The sequence below is a fragment of the Chelonia mydas genome, chromosome 1 (genome assembly GCF_015237465.2).
Source record: "Chelonia mydas isolate rCheMyd1 chromosome 1, rCheMyd1.pri.v2, whole genome shotgun sequence".
NCBI classification, from domain to species: Eukaryota; Metazoa; Chordata; order Testudines; family Cheloniidae; genus Chelonia; species Chelonia mydas.
This window is the reverse complement of record NC_057849.1, coordinates 161722827-161741386: the sequence shown is the minus strand read 5'-3', so window position 1 is coordinate 161741386 and position 18560 is coordinate 161722827. Positions and strand designations below refer to the sequence as shown.

General features: G+C 44.8%; 1 protein-coding gene, 1 long non-coding RNA gene and 1 other non-coding gene across 6 annotated transcripts in view; 2 read left to right on the top strand and 1 right to left on the bottom strand.

The window, feature by feature from the left end:
* LOC102929919 (trifunctional purine biosynthetic protein adenosine-3) overlaps positions 1-18560 on the top strand; it is a 47915-nt gene that overhangs the window by 23639 nt on the left and 5716 nt on the right. For 2 of the 3 annotated variants that reach the window (XM_037904888.2, XM_043522878.1), the window contains 8 exons: positions 2631-2862; positions 3002-3096; positions 4047-4156; positions 4937-5135; positions 5771-6022; positions 6381-6533; positions 8909-9112; positions 10115-10264. In XM_037904888.2, the coding sequence (XP_037760816.1) occupies positions 2631-2862; positions 3002-3096; positions 4047-4156; positions 4937-5135; positions 5771-6022; positions 6381-6533; positions 8909-9112; positions 10115-10264 (1395 nt within the window). Of the gene's footprint in view, positions 1-2630; positions 2863-3001; positions 3097-4046; positions 4157-4936; positions 5136-5770; positions 6023-6380; positions 6534-8908; positions 9113-10114; positions 10265-18560 lie in introns of those variants that run through there. The other variant, XM_043522880.1, reaches the window with a different exon arrangement.
* On the top strand, positions 121-193 carry TRNAT-UGU. Its single transcript has one exon. It is a non-coding gene; the product is annotated as a tRNA-Thr (tRNA).
* On the bottom strand, positions 15507-18362 carry LOC114020331. 2 transcript variants are annotated; one of them, XR_003565168.3, is made up of 4 exons: positions 18073-18362; positions 17503-17697; positions 17288-17413; positions 15507-16450 (listed from the first exon to the last, which is right to left on the bottom strand). It is a non-coding gene; the product is annotated as an uncharacterized LOC114020331 (long non-coding RNA). The 2 variants fall into 2 exon arrangements; XR_006284056.1 differs by having other exon boundaries at positions 17288-17697.

The window sequence follows — 18560 nt, the reverse complement described above, 5'->3', positions numbered from 1 at the left end:
AGTAAGCAGTTTTTCAGTAACAGTGGGCTGTGATACTTTTGTATTTTTGTTTGAGCTTTGTAAGCAAGTAGTTTTTAAGTGAGGTGAAACTTGGGGGTGTGCAAGACAAATCAGACTCCTGGCTCCATAGTTCAGGGGTTAGAACACTGGTCTTGTAAACCAGGGGTTGTGAGTTCAAAGCTCACTGGAGCATATACAGTAGCTTCTAGCAGTGTCTGTTGTCCCTCAGCAGTGAGATGCTTTCCTTAGGTATTTATTATGGGGGGGTAGAGGGGGGAGGGATAGCTCAGTGGTTTGAGCATTGGCCTGCTAAACCCAGGGTTGTGAGTTCAATCCTTGAGGGGGCCATTTAGGGATCTGCGGCAAAAATTGGGGATTGGTCCTGCTTTGAGCAGGGGGTTGGACTAGATGACCTCCTGAGGTCCCTTCCAACTCTGATATTCTATGATCCTATGAAAGGGGTACGGTAGTCTGGAAAGGTTGAGAGCCACTGCCCTACACCATATCTGGTCTGCAAGTCCTTCCCCTACACCAGCTAGCAAGCCTGAGCAGTGCAGAGAGGAGCCCATGTTACAAAGCTCCCACTGCTCCATATGTTCCTGAAGAAATTGTGTCTGAGTCAAAGAATGCTGCTGTTGCATTCCCCCTCCTCATCCTCTTCCCGTGCAGCCAGTGTCTTTATTTTGCTTATCCCTGTGGTGCTCTGAAGAAGTGTATATTTCAGTTACAATAACCCTAAATCTACACATGAGTAATGACAAAAAACAGTACATGCAAAGAAATCCCTGGTTAAGTTTGACACTTTATTCATAAGCCATTGCTTAGTGTGCATACATTTAACCCCCTGCAACATCTGAACTCTTCAGGACAGAAGGAAATGAGAATCTTTGCATATCACAACTAAAATATGTGTTTTTCTGTTGCTTGCACTGTATGTAGAATGTGAAAAACATATGCCAGAATAAACTGTTCTCTTAAAACGTTAGGCACAGGAGTTAATTTGAAACCAGTCATGAAGCACAGCCAACTGTCGTTCAGCTCTGACCTTCACTGCAGTGCAGCCTCTATAGCAATGTGACACATTATAATTGCAGCAAGTAGAAAGGGTTTCTTTTGCTGGTAAAAACACTTCCTTGCCTATTGTGAAATTGGGAGTGTCACGGAGTCCCCGGGTGATGCTCTGGAACTGCTCCCTATGAAGCCAGTCAAGACTCTGGGGAAGTCTCCTTTCGGTGAGCAGACTGTCTTCAGGACACACAGCTCACACCTTCCTGGGTCTGACCTCAGAGCATTCAGCATCCTCTGCCCCTCCGTGCACTTCCCACAGCAAGTCCACCCAGGCAGGCTCCTGGGAAAGCCAGAGGGTCCTGCACCCCAACTTCGCAGTCAGACATGACTCTCAGCCAGCCAGTAAAACAGAAGGTTTATTAGACAACAGGAACATGGTCTAAAACAGAGCTTGTAGGTGCAGAGAACAGGACCCCTCAGCCGGGTCCATTTTGGGGGGCAGTGAGCCAGACAACCACGTCTGCACTTCACTCCTAGTCTCCAGCCAGCTGCAAACTGAACCTCTCTCCAGCCCCCCCTCCTCTGGGCTTTGTCCCTTTCCCGGACCAGGAGGTCACCTGATTCCTTTGTTCTCCAACCCTTTAGCTCTCACCTTGCGGGGGGAGGGGGGGGGGGGAAGGGCCCTGGCTATCAGTTGCCAGGAAACAGGGTGTCGGCCATTCTCTGTGTCCAGATCCCTGCACACACGTGCCCTCTAGGGCTCTGCAACGATCATACACCTTTACCCCACCACCTAGATACTTAAGAACTGCATGGGGAAACTGAGGCACCCCCACACTATTCAGAGGAAGAACCTAAAGAACAGTCCCGCTTCATCACAGGGAGTTGCTATGTTGGATTTTTCTGCCTAATGATGATAGTAGCAAATTTCTCCCTCAAAAATAATCTCAACAGTAAACCCCCCAAATCCTCTCCCCCCACCCAAAAAAACCCCCTTATTTTCTAGTATGTATTGAAAGAACTAAAGGTTTTTAACTTGCTTAAACAATGACTAGGGGTGAGGAGACAACCATCTACAAGTATTTGAAGGGTGCAGATTCTGTGGAGGGCGAGGAGTGGTTCAGGGTGGTCTAAGCAGTATAACTAGATGTAATAGGATGAAAATTAAAATACAGGATGAATATCAAGAAAATATTCCAAATAGCGAGTTCTTCTGGCATGTGGAATAGTATCTCAAGGGAAGCCTTGTCTCTAGCATCATTTAAAATTAGACTGGACAAGTTCTTCAAAAACATGGTGTTGAAAACATCTTGCCATGGCAGGTGGGTGAGTTTTAAATGTCCTAATGCATCTCTCTTATTCTATGAACTGCTGCTCTTGAGGGCAGACTCAGCAGGAAGATTTAGGATAGAATGGGCATGTGAAGTGAGCTACTCTCTCACCCTGGAAGTAATCTTTTCCGGATACACACATTGGTGAGGAAGTGTAAGGAAGCGTGTACGGCCACTGCCTGTCCTGTACTTGTGCAATGAGGCAGAAAAAGAATTTCAGCTGCCAGCGCTGTCACCAGCATTATATTTTATTTAAAATAATGAGATCTAATTTTGCTTTCATTTTTGTAGGACTTCGACAAGCGAGAGAGCTAGGGGTGGAGGTGTTCCATGCAGGCACGGCCATGCAGGGTGATAAAGTGGTGACTGATGGTGGCAGAGTCCTTACGGTAACGGCTATCAAGGAGGATCTGATGTCAGCACTGGAAGAAGCCAACAAAGGAGTAGCAGCCATATGGTTCAAGGGTGCCATTTTCAGAAAGGACATTGGTTATCGGGCTATAGCTTTCCTCCAGCGGTCTGTGTATGTAAGCAAGGGCACTAGCAGAAATAGATGCTTGCCTAGCCCACAGCCATTCATATTGTTCTGATTCTGTGATGAGCAACAGTGGTGCAGAAAATGTCACTATAACCACAAATGCGCCCCCTTTTCTCTTTTTCAGAGGCCTGGTACATGGTGATGTAAGTGTATACACTCTAACCAGCAGTGCTTTGGTTAATCAGTCTGAACCACCAACTGTAACTGGTAGTAGATCAGGTAAGGTTAGAACAGTTCTGCAAACTTCCTCTATTTTGAATGAAACCTGAATTTCTCCTAAGAAATGAGCAGACTGACCTTTCCACTCAGGCGAAACACCTGGCACTGGTATCGCTAATGAGGCAATATCACTTGTATGTGATTGAACCAGGGATTTAGATCATCTTTACCAAAGAGAATTATCATTTTCTTCTGTCTTTCTTGTTTGTTAAACAAGGGGAATGACATTCTCTTTCAGTTACATCCCTGGCTTAACCTTGACACACTAGACAAGGGGAACTTGTGGAATGAGAGCTTGCTATGAAGTGAATTGTTGGATCATCAATTTTTTAAGATAGTATGGAAACCAATAAAGTTTGGGAACCACTACACTAGATTACTGTAGTATAACAAACCTTGCAACTAGCATTTTAGTAGAATATTATGTCAGTGTCCACTGATGTAATGCTGTAATTACCACTAGTCAACTGTTAACAGTAATTCTTGTACCAGCTTCATATATTGTTTTAACAGTGTATGATATGCAAACAGATATCTGTGATCTTGCTAATGAACACTGAATTTTGAGGTCTGCTGTTCACACTGTGCCTTTTGTTAGTAACAGTCATGTGGTCTGAGGAAGGCTTTCTGTTACATAATTAGTTTTTAAAGTGAAATAAGAAAGATTATCAGGTAACAAGGGATCAGTTGGTAAATACTGGTCACGAGTGATTTTTGCTGTAGATACACTCTAATTTACAAAATAATAGGCCGTAAATATTAGTTATGACAACGTGAAATATGTGATTTCAGGATCTGTACTTCATATGATTGTACATGTTTCTAGTTTAGTCGGTGAGACCAGTAATAAGTTGTCCAAGCTGTAATGATTTTCACTATGAACGCTTGTTGTTGTTTCTTGTCCTTAGAATTACCTAAAAGTTGTCCTGGGCATTTTTTGTACTTGGCAGGCAGCCATGCAGATCTGGGAGGCTCTACTGATCTCTTTGACTTGAAAGCAACTGGTTATGATGATCCTATCTTGGTATCTCGAACTAAAGGCATTGGAACTAAACTGCAGGTAACCACTGGCATGCCCATACCAGAGCTCATGTTGTTTGCTGAGAATTTTAAAAACAGCACAATATATTATATAGCTTACAACTCTGAGCATTGTAAAGACACTGGAGGTATGTCTACATTGGAATAAAAGACCTGCAGCTGGCCCAGATCAACTGATCTGGGCTCAGGCTGTGGGGCTAAAAATTGCTGTGTAGATGTTTGGGCTCAGGCTGTAGCCCGGGCTCTGGGACCCTCCCCCCTTGCTGTGTCCAAGAGCTTTGGCTCCAGCCTAAGCCCAAATGTCTACAGACCAAATTTACAGCCCCACAACTTAAGCCCTGGAGGAAGTCTCATCCCCTTTACACCTAATAAAGCAAAAGAAAGTTATTTAATGATGCTCTTCGAGTTTTGCTATGTTGTTAAATGAAAACAATGAACTAAGTAATACAGAACGCAAAACCAAGTTTGATGGATTAATTTTATATAGATATTGATAAGCACATACTGTAGTTATCATGAAGAAACTGATGGATGCCCCATCACTTTAGGACAATCTAATATTGGACTCGGCACATAATTTTAAAAAATTATATTGAAGGGACAAATTCTGCACAGGCAGAGAGCCAGGAGGTGAACTAGATGATCTGACAGGACTTTCCCATTTCTGATTTCTATAGTGGACAGCGGAGGTGATAAGAAGATTGTCCGCTTTTCTTTCCTCTGACGTGTCAACCATGTCAGAGCTGCTGTTTGCTTCCTATCACAGCTATAGATTGGTTCTCTCACTGTCTTGTTACAGATTGCACAGATGTGTAAGAAACATGACACCCTTGGCCAGGACTTGGTTGCCATGTGTGTCAATGACATCCTGGCTCAGGGAGCAGAGCCCCTCTTCTTCCTCAGCTATTTTGCCTGTGGGAAACTTGACACTGAAGTGGCTCAAGCAGTTATAGCGGGAACAGCTGAAGCTTGTAAGAAGGCAGGATGCGCTCTCTTGGGTACGAGCACTCACTTCCTGTATGGGATTTGAAGGTTCTGATATAAAATTATTACTGCCATTAGTACGCAGACACTGAGCCTGATTCTCCTCCCTCACTTACTCTGGTGTAAATGGGAGCAGAATTTGAGGTGCTGGATTTTTAATGCACTAAAAAAATGTCCAGTCCCTCTCCAAATAGAAATATCCAGTATGGGGAACTTCCCTTCCCCAATCACAGAGGTGCCATTTTGATTTTGTCCCAGAAATCCGTGCTCAGGTAATACTTTTCCCTTCCCACTTCTCATTTTTGTAACTCTGAGCTTAACTAGCTTTTCGGTGGTCCTTTGAAGTAAGAAACACTTTTCTGGATTTGTTTTGAAACGTGCAGTTTAAGCTGTGCCTGTCTTTGTAGCAACACTGAATACGTCCCCAATTTGAAAACTTGCATCCGATGAAGTGAGCTGTAGCTCACAAAAGCTTATGCTCAAATAAATTGGTTAGTCTCTAAGGTGCCACAAGTACTCCTTTTCTTTTTGCGAATACAGACTAACACAGCTGCTACTCTGAAATTTGAAAATTGTCATTGATTCCACATTAGAAATGAAATGCGGATGTGTTTACAGTTAGTGCTGCCTTCTTTCTACGTTCCCCTAGGAAGAGAGACTGCTGAATTGCCTGGCATATATTCACCTCGAGAGTACGACCTCGCTGGCTTTGCAGTTGGTGCAGTGGAACGAGGCCAAATGTTCCTGCAGCTGGAGAGAGTTGCTGAGGGGGATGTCGTCATTGGACTAGCTTCTTCTGGGATTCACAGCCATGGCTTTAGCCTTGTAAGGAAGATTCTCTTAATGTCTTCCCTGCACTACTCATCTCCAGTACCTGGTGGATGTGGTGACCAGCCGTTAGGTATAATAATATCTGCTTTTTAAAGGTGAACCTTCCTGGAAGTGAATCCAGTTCAGTTATTTTCTTAAATAGACACTGGCAGGGTTTTTAGACCTCAAGATTGAATTTCCTAGTTATGGTTGCCACCAGCCCAGTTTTAGGCCCATGGTCCAGTTCCTTGGTTTCTGAGATGTTTCATCCATTTCCCCACAGTGTGGTGACACTTCTTGCAGTCTTCCCACGCTACTCTTGGTAGGTTCTGTGTCCCAGAGATAGCAAGAGGAATGCTGATAAAAGCATAACTTCTTGTATTGCCTGATAAAAGTGCTTCTGCACTGATTTTTATCTCTAATGATTTTGTAAACTTTTATGATCACAGGAGAACTATTACTAACTCCGACCAAAATCTACAGCAAGGCTCTGTTGCCCGTCCTTCGTTCAGGGCACGTGAAGGCCTTTGCCCCTATCGCTGGTGGGGGGTTACTGGAAAGCATCCCCAGAATCCTACCTGAATCATTTAGTGTATTTTTGGGTAAGTGTAAAAAAACCTTTTCTGTTATAGGTAAATGACATCTAATATAGATCTGATTTTTTTTTTTTAAACCTGGTCTTAAGGAGACTTAGGGTATATTCCACAAGCAGAGGGGGAGGGGGCGGGAATCCCAGCTGTGAATCTCGGAGCGAATCTCAGAGCCTGAGGCTACAGACTTGGCCTCATGCTACGGTGCTAAAAGTAGCAGTGTAGACATTTCTACTTGGGCTGCAGCCTGGGCTCTGAGACTTGCCCACCATGCTGGGCATTGGAGCCCAGACTCCTGCCCAAGCAGGAACAGCTACAGTGTTATTTTTAGTGCCATAGCGTGAGCTTGAGTCTGTGGACCCAGGCTCTAAGACTTGCTGCTGTGGGTGTTCTTTTGCAATGTAGACATATCCTTAGAGGTGAAGTACCTGATTTATAGGTACTTGGACCTCTGGGTGGCTTAGTGGGCACAAAGCAGGGGCACGGTCTATAAACATCTTGCTTAAAATGTTTGTTTTATAGTTTTAACAAGTTAAGGAATATCTTGTTTCTGGGAGGGGCTAAGAATTCATTAAGATAGCTTCTGCTTCTCAAACTGCGTACTCAGATTGAAAGTTAAGAGCTTGGTAAGGGAGTGAAATTGTACACTTTGGGCTACTGTCTATATATATCTAATTCAGTGTTCTGGAAAGGCAGTAGCTTCTCAGTTTCCATTACAAGTCTGATCTTGGCCACCAGCCAAAAGTCCACAGAACTGAATGTCAGACAGAAAATTAGCACATAATGTCTGTAGCTGAGAGAAAAATTTCTCTCAGATTTTAAGTAAATTGGACAAAGCACCTATAAATTACAAGATATTAAAAATATAGGTGTTCAGCAGAGTCCACAAAGTCTTCTAACATTCTCTGTCCTTCAGTAGAATGAAAATAGAAAGGAAAGAAATGAAAACTGAGTTTACTATTTTCATTTAGTTATGCCCAGGATCTAAGATTAGATGATAAAATTCGAATTTTATATAGTTATGTTAGAAGGGCGTGTTGGCTCTGTCAGCTTAAAATAGGCCACCAATTGACTACAGGAGAGAAACTTTCATTTAAAAAAAGAAAAGTCTCTCTAGTTCTCTTCCTGTGGAGATAAATTTGCAAGGGAGGCTTGTCAATAGAGAAACGGTCTAGCAAAGCTGGAGCTAATTAGACAAGTTTGTAAATTAAGACACTAAAAAAAGGTATTCATCACAGTTAGAATATTCTGTCTAAAATTTTTGCCAGATCTCAGCTTGAGAGCAAACAGTCGGAGATAATTAAAATTAGGTCTGTTGGGTTTCTCTCTATTTGCAATATGGTACATGGGACCAAGCTTCTGAACTTTACAGTCAAGTTTTAAAGGTTATTAAGTGTCCAAATAGGAACATGAGGGGCACCGCGGGCTATGGCCAACATTACGCTGCTCCTGATGAACCTTGGGAAAATCAGTAGGGTGCTGATAAACTTTACAAAGTATGCTGCCTGCTGGCTCAATGGCAGTGCTCCAATTCACCCTTCACTGCACACAATTACCTATCATAAAGTGTATGGAAGTGTTTCCCAAATGGTAGGTCCTGAGAGAAGGTTTAGATGAGTCGTGAGGCCCTAGGTAAATATACACTTGTTCCGGCTTGATGTAGAGGGGAGACCTGGGAGGTTGGAAAATGGCCCTGCCCCATGCTGTCACTGTAGCGGTGGCTTCTGTCCTGCAGGGCTAGCCCAGCTCCCCACCCCAAGCAATGAGACCCAGCACAGGGTCACAGCACCACTCAGGTTTGGCCTGGTTGTCTCTCCCCAAACCCGAGTGACGCTGCATCCCTCCCTGGCCTAGCCCTGTGAGACAGGAGGCACCATGTCAGTGTGGGATGGGCTCGCCCTCTAACCCCCTTTTCCCCACCTCCTGTCCACACAGAGCCAGTATTAGGATTTTGGTACCAGGGTGGAGGTTGCATAAATGTAATGGTGTGTCACAAAGAAAAAAAAAAAAAAGAGTGCAGTGGTGGGTTGCTTATTAAAAAGTTTGGGAACCACTGGTCAGTAGCAAACTCCTCTACTTTCTGAATTCAGTCACTTTGAGCCACCTGCACAGCACAAGGCAACCTCTGCATTTTCCACGGTGGATGTAAATGGCCTGGGGCTTGACGTTTCTGACTGATTTGGGACAAATGTCACTTTGCTCTATCACTGTTCATCTACAGCAGTATGTTTTCAATAGGCTGTGCAATGCACTTCCCATAAGCTTTAATGTGTGTTGCACAGGAAGATAGCTGCCCAATGGTTTTAAAATGTAGACGATATTATCGATTATACAATGGTTTATATCCAACACTTTTGCCAATCTATAAACATTTCAATCATTTTCAGATGCTTATAGTTGGCGGATACCTGAAATCTTCTCCTGGCTCCAAACAGAGGGGAACCTTTCAGAAGAGGAGATGGCCCGAACGTTTAATTGCGGGATCGGTGCTGTCTTGATGGCAGACAAGGAGATGGCTCAGCAAGTTCTGAAGGATGTACAGAGGCATGAGGAAGCCTGGCTGATTGGAAATGTAGTCCCAAGCCACACAGGTTACTGGACCTCTTAACTTGAAATAAGAAAAATGGAATTCCATTCATTAGGGCCTGATCCAAAGTCCACTGAAATAATGAAAAGCCATTAATTGATTTAAATGGGGTTTGGACCAGGCCCTTAGAGATACCCTATTTAAGCTGTATACTGACACAAAGTAGATCATTAAGGATCTAATCCTGTGAGGTTCTGAGCACTTATTAGGAGACAACATGCTTTCACGTGCACTTCTCCTCCACTCAGCACCCTGTAGAACTGGGTCCTTCATTCTTCAGTATAGATCAAGTGAGAAGTAATTTGTTACTAGAGATGAACCTTACTAAGTCAGTGGACAGAAATACCTGTAAAATTGCTTGAAACTTAGGCAAATCTCCCTACAGTGTCTACAGGCATATAGGCACTCCTAATGTTATGGCTGCAATAAAAGAATTATTTCTTTGGGTCATATTTTACCAACATTTTGACAACAGAACTCCCATATGATGATAGCAATAGTTATTTTGTGCAAACTTTGAGGGTAGAAGATGGCTACTGTTACATGCTTGTATGTCTGCCAACTGGTAGTTAGATCATCCCCAGTTAGGTGAATCTCCATTAAGTAACTCCGTCCACTTGGGTGTGCACGCAGTGAGACTTTCACCAGGCCCTTTATGAGCCGCAAGCTGCAGCTTTAGTAAGGGAGACATGAGGAAGTTTTGGTTCAGTTGAGATCACTTTTAGCATCCCCTGTAGGGCAGTACGAGGTTGGGAGGAAGGGAGGGTAAGATAAAGGTTTGATATGGGATGGAAGAGATCTGTTAATACATCTTTACTATTTAAGGTCCCAGTCTTGCAAACTGTTACATGTGAGTAACTTTCCACATGAACTCAATGGGATTATTTAAGTTATTCACTTCTATATTTCAAATATTGAATAAGTGTTGATGTTAGCATAAATTATCACTGATAGGTTTGCTTAGATGATTCTAAATGGAAAGGTATTTTGATATTTTTCTTTGAAGGATCTTCTCATGTCAAAGTCAAGAATCTCCTTAAAGCCTTGCAGTTAAAGAGATTCCAGTTTCTGCAGAGTACTGCTGATGTGGACAGTCACCTGCATGTCGAGCCCAAAAAAAGCAAAGTGAAAGTAGCTGTTCTCATCTCTGGAACAGGTGAGTTTGCATTTTTCATCGCACACGATGACATCCTAACACATGAAAGGCCAAATTCAGCCCCACTGTAAGCATTTGCATCTCCATTTACTTTACTGCAGTTGTACTTTCTTAAACCAGGGCTGAATTTGACCAAAGGTCAGAAAGATGTTCTGTACTAGCCAATGAAAAACATTACTTGTATGTCACAGGATGGGTGGCCCTTCTATCAGGAGATAAGTCTTAGCCCACCTGTGACACAGTTGACTTGCCATCCCACACTGAGAGAATGAATTAGTCACATGACAGCCAGTCATGAGACTAAAGCAGCCCTCTGGGAGGGTAGAAAAACAGAGACCTGTGGACAGCCAATGGGGGACTGCAGAGTGAAGCTACAAGAAGAGAAGTCCCCTGCAGTGATCCCTGAGGAAGGAACTTGGGGCTGGGTAAAAAGACCCAGCTGGAAGATTTGTTTTCCGTTTTGGGAGAAGGCCAAAAAGGCAGGCCAGGGCTTGTCTCCTCCATTGTCTCCAAGAACAAAGGAAGAGACAGTACCTCAGGGAGGAGGGGCTGTGCCCAGCTTAAGGCTCAGTGAAAGACTTTTTTGTGTTTGTTTGGAACTTTTTGTTAAAACCAGATCCCAGGATGGGCTGTTATTGGACTTGTGAAAGTCTCTTTTTTTTGAGTTATTGAGTATCGGAGGGGAAACTGAGGCAGGGGACACAGAGCCACCCTTGACCACAAGGGGGCATGTGGGAGGCAACTGACCTTGTTGCACACTGCTAATCAACAAATTCTTTAGTCCTTTTCCATTCGAGTGCTTGTTAAAGCAGATAGTATTTTCATGCATCCAAACACTTTGATGAAACATATGAGAGGATGCTAGTAACACATTGTTGCTACCTTGCCAAATCAAATAAAACCCATGTCAGTAGTCACCACAAATTATTATCTAATGGTTGTTTGGTGAACTGATGTGGTGCTCTGTCTGATTCTCAGTGGACAGAAACCACCACCACCACACCTGGCACTGGCTGGTCCCCCTACTGTCACTCTCAGGGCTGGTCTCCACTTGAAAAGTAGATCGACCCAGGGCAAATCCTGCTCTTGTCCATGTCTGTCAGGGTCAGACATAGCTGAACCATTATAGTTTTGTTGTGTGGAAAGGGGCAAGATTTGGGGAGTCTGCACCCATTGCATACTGGAGCCCAGCTCAGTGGCATGTCTTGCTGTATCCCAGTACCGGGGAATGGAGCAAGAGTGGATACATAGAGGGGGCATGCAGTAGTGTATGGGGCTGTTGCTGGTATGGGGTCCTGAAAGCAGTCTGTGGAGGGACTTAACCCTCATTACCTGTGAGGCAAGAGAAAGAACCCAATAGTCCTGCTCTGAACTTGTGGGTAACTAATTGCCTCCTGACCAGAGGAGGAGGAGCCTTGTAAGTAGACTGAGGGAGGTTAGTTGGGGCGAGACTGCTGAGGAGACAGGCCTTTCTGGCAAGAAAACAAACAAATAAAAAAACCGCACCCCCTATCCCAGGGCTTCAAATAGGTTGGATACAATGGAGGAAGAATGCTCCAGGAGCAAGTTAAACTTCTGCAGGAGAAGCCCTGTGGTAGGGCCAGTAAGGGAACTACAGTAAAGCCTGATAGGGGCAGAAGTGCAATTTTTTTGAAGACTCATTTGGATTAGTTTGTGCTACCCTGGAAAGAGTTTAGACTCTTATGTGACTTGACTGAAGGGCCAAGTCATACAACACCCAGAGGGGGAGTTGAGAGAAGATGGGGGCAGAGAGAGGCTAAGGAACTAGCCATATATGGGTGGCAGGGGGTGCAAGAGGCAAAGTCCCCTGCAACACTGCTTCCAAGGCACGAGGGGATGGTGGGACACACACGCAGCCAGAGAGAGACCTAGGGCGCGGTGGATTCCTTCCTCTCTGCCCCACCATTAAACTCCCTGAGCCACACCTGGTTCCTTGAGTTGGTGTGTGGAAGGGGTGTGTTTATCCCTTAAGGCCTGACCGTAAGCAAACAATTCTTAAGAACTGTTTCTAAAAATAGTATGTGCATGAGATACAGCAGTGACTGTGACTGTGATTAGTTTACACAGAGTTTACCTCTTTTAATATAAAGATTTATTGGATTGTTTCATGTTCATGTGTCTGAAGTGGAGAGTATAATCCTTTCAGACAGAAATAATGCTTTAGATGCTGAACAGTACTTACCACACCACAACGCCTTGATCTCGTAGGGGCTTCTGGGAACTCCAGTAATGTATGTATGAAGTGGTGATGTATGTGGAGCCAAGACAATGCTGGTGCATTAAAATACATAGATAATATAGATAAGTGGCCGTATTTTTTTAGTAGGCATCATTTACTGCACCTGTAAAACTTACACGTGCAAACAGCTATATATAAGCGGACATTTACATGCACAAAAAGGAACTGATGCATCCAAATAGGACACTTACCTGAACCAGGCACTGTCAGCATGTATGAATGTGGCTTGTTCTGTGTGGAAATGGATGTGCCTACACAAATGTTGTGAGCTTAATAATGGCAGCCCTTGGAAATGTTGAACATAGTTTATTTTGTGGACCCCAAAGACACAATTTGTCTTAAGTTGTTAGGATTTGTGTTCATAGTTCCTATCTCTTTGTAACAGATATTCTTTTTTGAGTCGTGTCCCTCTGGGTGCTTCAGGTGTGCATGTGCCTCTCAAACCTTTGATCAGAGATTAAGTGTGGGCAGTGTGCGTTTAGCCCATGCATGCACCCTATGCCTCCTCATGCTAGACAACGAGGCTATTTTGGGATGCGCTCGATTACTTCTCAACCACCCTGGCCTGAGATAGATCCTTAGCTTGTCAGCCTTGAGCGTGCTTCAGCTGTCTTTTATTGTACTTATCTATAGTTTTGTTACTATCAGTTAGTCCTTAATAATTGTTATAGTTAGTTGGGTAGAGATAAGTGGTGAGAGGTGTGTTTTGCTCCTCTCTCCCCCCTCAGAGAGACTTATTTTTCCTGGCAGGGCATACCTGGCTTGCCACACTTCAAATACTGTCTCTCCTGCTAAGAGGCTACACCTGTTAGAGACAGCCACTCGAAGTGTATCCATTGCTTGGGGGAGTCCCACCTCTCCCAGAAGTTCAACATCTGCCTGGCCCTCAAGTCCAGGGCAAGGAAGAGCAGGGAGAATGAACTGAGACTGTTGAGGATGGAACACTCCCTTTGGCCAGCTTCTGAGTCAAGTCAGGAGACACCCCCTGCCCTGTACATCTGTCTCTGGACAGATCCAGTGTCCTTCAACCACAGCACAGCTTTCCCTTAATAAGGGGAAGACATTGGAGGCTTCAGGGAAGACTTCTAAAAAGAGGGGCATGGAGGCTCATCTTAAGAACCCAGCTCCAAAAAAGCCCAGGTACCCACCAAGATCTACAGTCTCAGAAGCCTCAACCTCTTGACTCGGCACCATTGAGTTGAAGGACCTCTCCTCCAGTTCTGGCTGGGCTGGAAGGATTTGGAGCTTGAAGAAGAGATACTGCTCCAACAGGGTCTCTGTACCCACCAGTAGAGACAAGAAGGGCAAGTGTAAGCGCTTCAGATTGGCACTGTCTGGCTGTTGGTACCTACCCATTTGACACTTCAGTACTGAACCAGCAACTACACCAGACATCATCTGTGCATACGTCAGTATAATCACCATCAATACCACCCTTGGCTTTGGCTACCATGTCTTCAGCTACTGCATCAGCACTGATCTTCTACTTGCTTGTAATGGATGAACTGGAGGCTTCACTCATAGGTACTGAGAATCTCTGTGTACCAAGACCCTGATCTCCAGACCACCATCCTCCAGTACCGCAGGACTCTTCAGCCTTTTCTGCGGGTGCTCTTCCACTGGATGATACTGAGGATGAAGGAGACTTCTGGTTCGTCTCTTCTATTTCTGTTCAGGGTTCTCCAACATATCCTTTCAGGAACCCATTCTTTGACAGCCACAAGGATGTTTGCACTTGTCATAAAGGGTGGTGGAACCAACCCTGCATGCCACCCCACTCCCATATGGGACCCCCAATGGCCATACTGGGACCCCTGGGCTGCATATTGGTGGCAACTCACTGGACCACCAGTACCACCTCATAAGAGGCCACAACTGTACATTCCTCTCCTCCCCTACTAGCCCGCAACCCCTAGGAGGAGACATTGAAGGAGCAGAAGGCCAGGGGGAGGCCATTCCTGAAACACCTATTTCAGTGATGCTGGTTCTGGCGGGACCCAACTGAGAGTGCCAATGCAAGACAAATTGCTTAAAGCACAGGACAGTTACAGCCCAAGGCTTGGGTTTTTCCGCCTCTAAGGCAAACCAAACCAGCCAGACAGAGAGGACTTCGGTTTTACCCCACTGGCTAACCACAAGTCACACGAGCAATTCCCTTAGACACTGCAGTTTCCCAGTATCACCACCAGTGCCACTCGTTATCGGGACAAATGGTTATGAAAACCAATAGCCCAGTAAAAGAAAAAAGGTTCTCTTGATCCCAAAGGACCAAGCCCCAGATCCAGGTCAATATACAAATTAGATCTTACCCACAAATCATGCTGTTGCCAATCCTTTAGAATCTAAAATCTAAAGGTTTATTCATAAGAGGAAAAAAGATATAGATGAGAGCTAGAATTGGTTAAATAGAATCAATTACATACAGTAATGACAAAGTTCTTGGTTCGGGCTTGTAGCAACGTTCTTGGTTCGGGCTTGTAGTGATGGAATAAACTGCAGGTTCAAATCAAGTTTCTGGAGTACATCCACAGCTGGGATGGGTCATCAGTCCTTTGTTTAGAGCTTCAGTGTAGCAAAGTCCTTCCAGAGATAAGAAGCAGGATTGAAGACAAGATGGAGGAGCTGCAGCAGCTTTTTATAGTCTCTTGCCACGTGGTCTCTGCTTTCTTTGTCCCGAAGACAAGCTGTCCATCACATGGCATGGAAAAACCTCAGAGTTCTGTCCATAGGCATGTCCCTGCATGCCTTGCTGAGTCACAAGGTGTATCTGCCTTCTCTCAGTGGTCAGTTGTATAGCTGATGGTCCTTAATGGGACATCAAGCAGGCTAGGCAGAGCTGACACCAACTTGTCTGGGGTGTCACCCAGAAGCATAGCACAATTTTGAAATACATACAGTATAGAGCCAATACTCATATCTTTAAATACAAAAATGATACATGCATACAGATAGCATAATCATAACCAGCAAACCATAACCTTGTCTCAGACACCTTATTTGACCCTCCCTTTATACAAGATTTGGTGCCACTACAGGACTTTGGTTGCAACGATGATCTATACGGTCCCAGTTCATGTCAATAACATCACAACCTCATCTTCAGATGAGGAGGTTATGCCTCTGCCACCTTCCATGGCTGACAAGTTTCAGTAATTTGAAGACCTCATAAAGAGAGTAGCTGACACTCTTCAAATTGCACTCAGAGGTCAAGGACTCTCAGCACAAACGGTTGGATATCCTGCAATCAGCAACATCCTCCAGAGTGGCATTACCCATTAATGAGGGTCCACCTAAGACTGTGTGCCAAACACCTGCCACCACTCTGCTAATGTGTGAGTGGATGGATAAGGAGTAGTATGTCCCTTCCCCACCCCCACATGCTCCCCGGGATTCTGGTGGTTTTTTGTTTTTTTTTTTTTTGTTCTCCCCACTCCTCCTAGCTCTTTGGTGGCGGGTGCGGTAAATGAATGTGGATGCAGGGTAGGCAACACTTCTCCAATTCTACCCCCATATGACAAAGACCAAAAGAGACTGGATCTCTTTGGATGGAAGTCCTACTCATCAGTAATACTGTGGTTCATGATTGCGAACTATCAGGTGGTCATGGCCAAATATAATTTTACAAACTACCATAGATTTACAGCCTATATTGACCATCTCCCACAAGAACGTAGGGAGCATTTCCAGTCCACTATTTGAAGGTGCCAATTACTGGTCTTCAAGCATCCTTGGATTCTGCAGACATGGCTGCCAAGTCCATCTCCACAGTGGTAGTGATGCACATGGCATCATGGCTCCAAATCTTGAGGTTTCCAAGAGAAGTACAGAACATTGTTGAGGACTTTCCCTTCGACAGCCATAAGCTTTTCTCGGAGACCATGGATGAGTTCTTACACACACTGAAGAACTCTAAGGCTACTACACACCTACAAATAAGAGAAGGTTTAGTAGGTCACAGGCTGCCCGGAGATCACATCCTACTCAGGTCTCCAGATTGCATAGATCACCATACCCTGTCCCCCTCAGGAAAAGACACATATCTTTCAGAGAAAGAGGGCCGCCTACCCACCCTCCACAGCCCCCTAGTCATCTTCAGAGCAGCAGTGTTGACCGGTTGGTTGAGGGCTGGAATTGTCCACCTCTGGTTTTACAGCTGTGTCTGTTTGCCCACTCCCCCCCGGCCCGCTTTTGAGGTGGCCTTTCTGAATTTCCAAGATGCTTGGCGGCCGATCAATATAGACAAGTGGGTTGTAGAGGTCATAACGTTAGGCTATACCATCAATTTTACATCGCTCCCTCTCTTCCACTCCCCTTCTCTATCCCTCTTCAGGAACCGCTATCATGAGCTTTTATTGAGACAAGAAGTGAACTCTCTTTTTTCATTAGGAGCAATGGAGCAAGCCGCTCCCCGTCCCCCCTCCCCCCATCACAAGGGCAAAGGGTTTTACTCCAAGGATTTCCTTGTGCCAAAGGAGAACGGAGGGTGGAAACTGATCTTGGATCTAAGACTTCTAAACAAGTTTGTAAAGTCTCAAAAGTTTCGGATGGTGACTCTGGCAGCTATCATTTCTTCACTGCAGAAAGGGGATTGGTTTTCAACCCTTGATCTACAAGATGCCTATTTCCACACAATACATGCATCGCACAGGAAATACCTATGCTTAACTATAGGCCAAGATCACTTCCAATACCAAATACTTCCCGTTGGCCTTTCCTTGACTCCAAGAGCGTTCTCAAAGGTTTTGAAGATATTGGCTTCTTACCTCTGACAAGAAGTGACCCTAGTTTTCCTGTACTTCAATGACTGGTTAGTCAAGGGTTGCTCCTACAAAGCGGTGCTATCTTCCACCCAGGCAGCCCTTGCTCTGTTCCAGGAATTCGGTCGTTAGCTGAATGTTAAAAAAAAATTCCACATTAATTCCTGTACAGATGGTAGTTTATAGGGGCATCATTGGACTCGTTGACAGCTACGGCCTACCTTCCCTTAGACAGATTTGTAAAGGTGTCAGGTCTGGTGTGGGCAATTCAGGGGAGCCTTTGAACCACAATAAGGAACTTGTCTTCAGCTTCTGGGGCATATGGCAGCTTGCACCTTTCTGACCGATCACGCGAGGAGGGAACATCTCCACTGCCTCCAGGGTTGGCTCATAACTTATTCTCCAGTCAGACACACCTTGGACAGACAAGTGACGGTTATTCTATATGTGAGGAATTCCCTAGATTGGTGGAAAGACCAACTTGGTGTCTGTGTGCACGTTCCTTTCTGTTGCCCAGCCCTATCAGTAAATTTTACAACAGAGGCATCAGTGCCCTCAGACCCCACCCTGACCTGGCAACTCAATTGGATACTCATTTACCTTTCTGAGACCTCCATTTGAACCTGAGGTGACCTGTTCTCTGTTCCATTTATCTATGAAGAGGGCCTTTTTAGTAGCCATCTGGTCAGCCTGTGAGACTGGGGAGATTGGAGCTTTGATGGCAGGTGTCCCCCCCGCCCCCATGGTATTCAAGGACAAAGTGTCTTTACGTCCACATCCTAAATTCTTACCCAAGGTTCTGTTGGAATTCCACTTTAACCAATCCTTTCATCTACCAGTATCTGTTACAAAGCCACAGTTCTCTGCAGGAGTCCTGTTTTCATGCACTAGATGTTAGAAGGGCATTGGCTTTCTGTTTAGATATGACCAAGCAACCTCAAAAGTCACATAGGCTCTTCATCTCCTTCGCAGATAGATCCAAGGGGTCCACGAGCCCTGGTTAGATTATTGAGATTAATATCTGGATGTATTATTGCTTGTTATGATGCAGGCATTCATCCCTCAAAGTGTGATAGCTAAGGCTATGTTTTAGTCACGGGTATTTTTAGTAAAAGTCATGGACAGGTCATGGGCAGTAAACAAAAATTCATGGCCCATGACCTGTCCATGACTTGTACTATATATCCCTGACTAAATCTTGGGGGGGAGGGTGGCCTGGGGGCTCTGCGTGCTGCCTCTGCCCTGAGTGCTGGCCCCGCAGCTCCCATTGGCTGGGAAC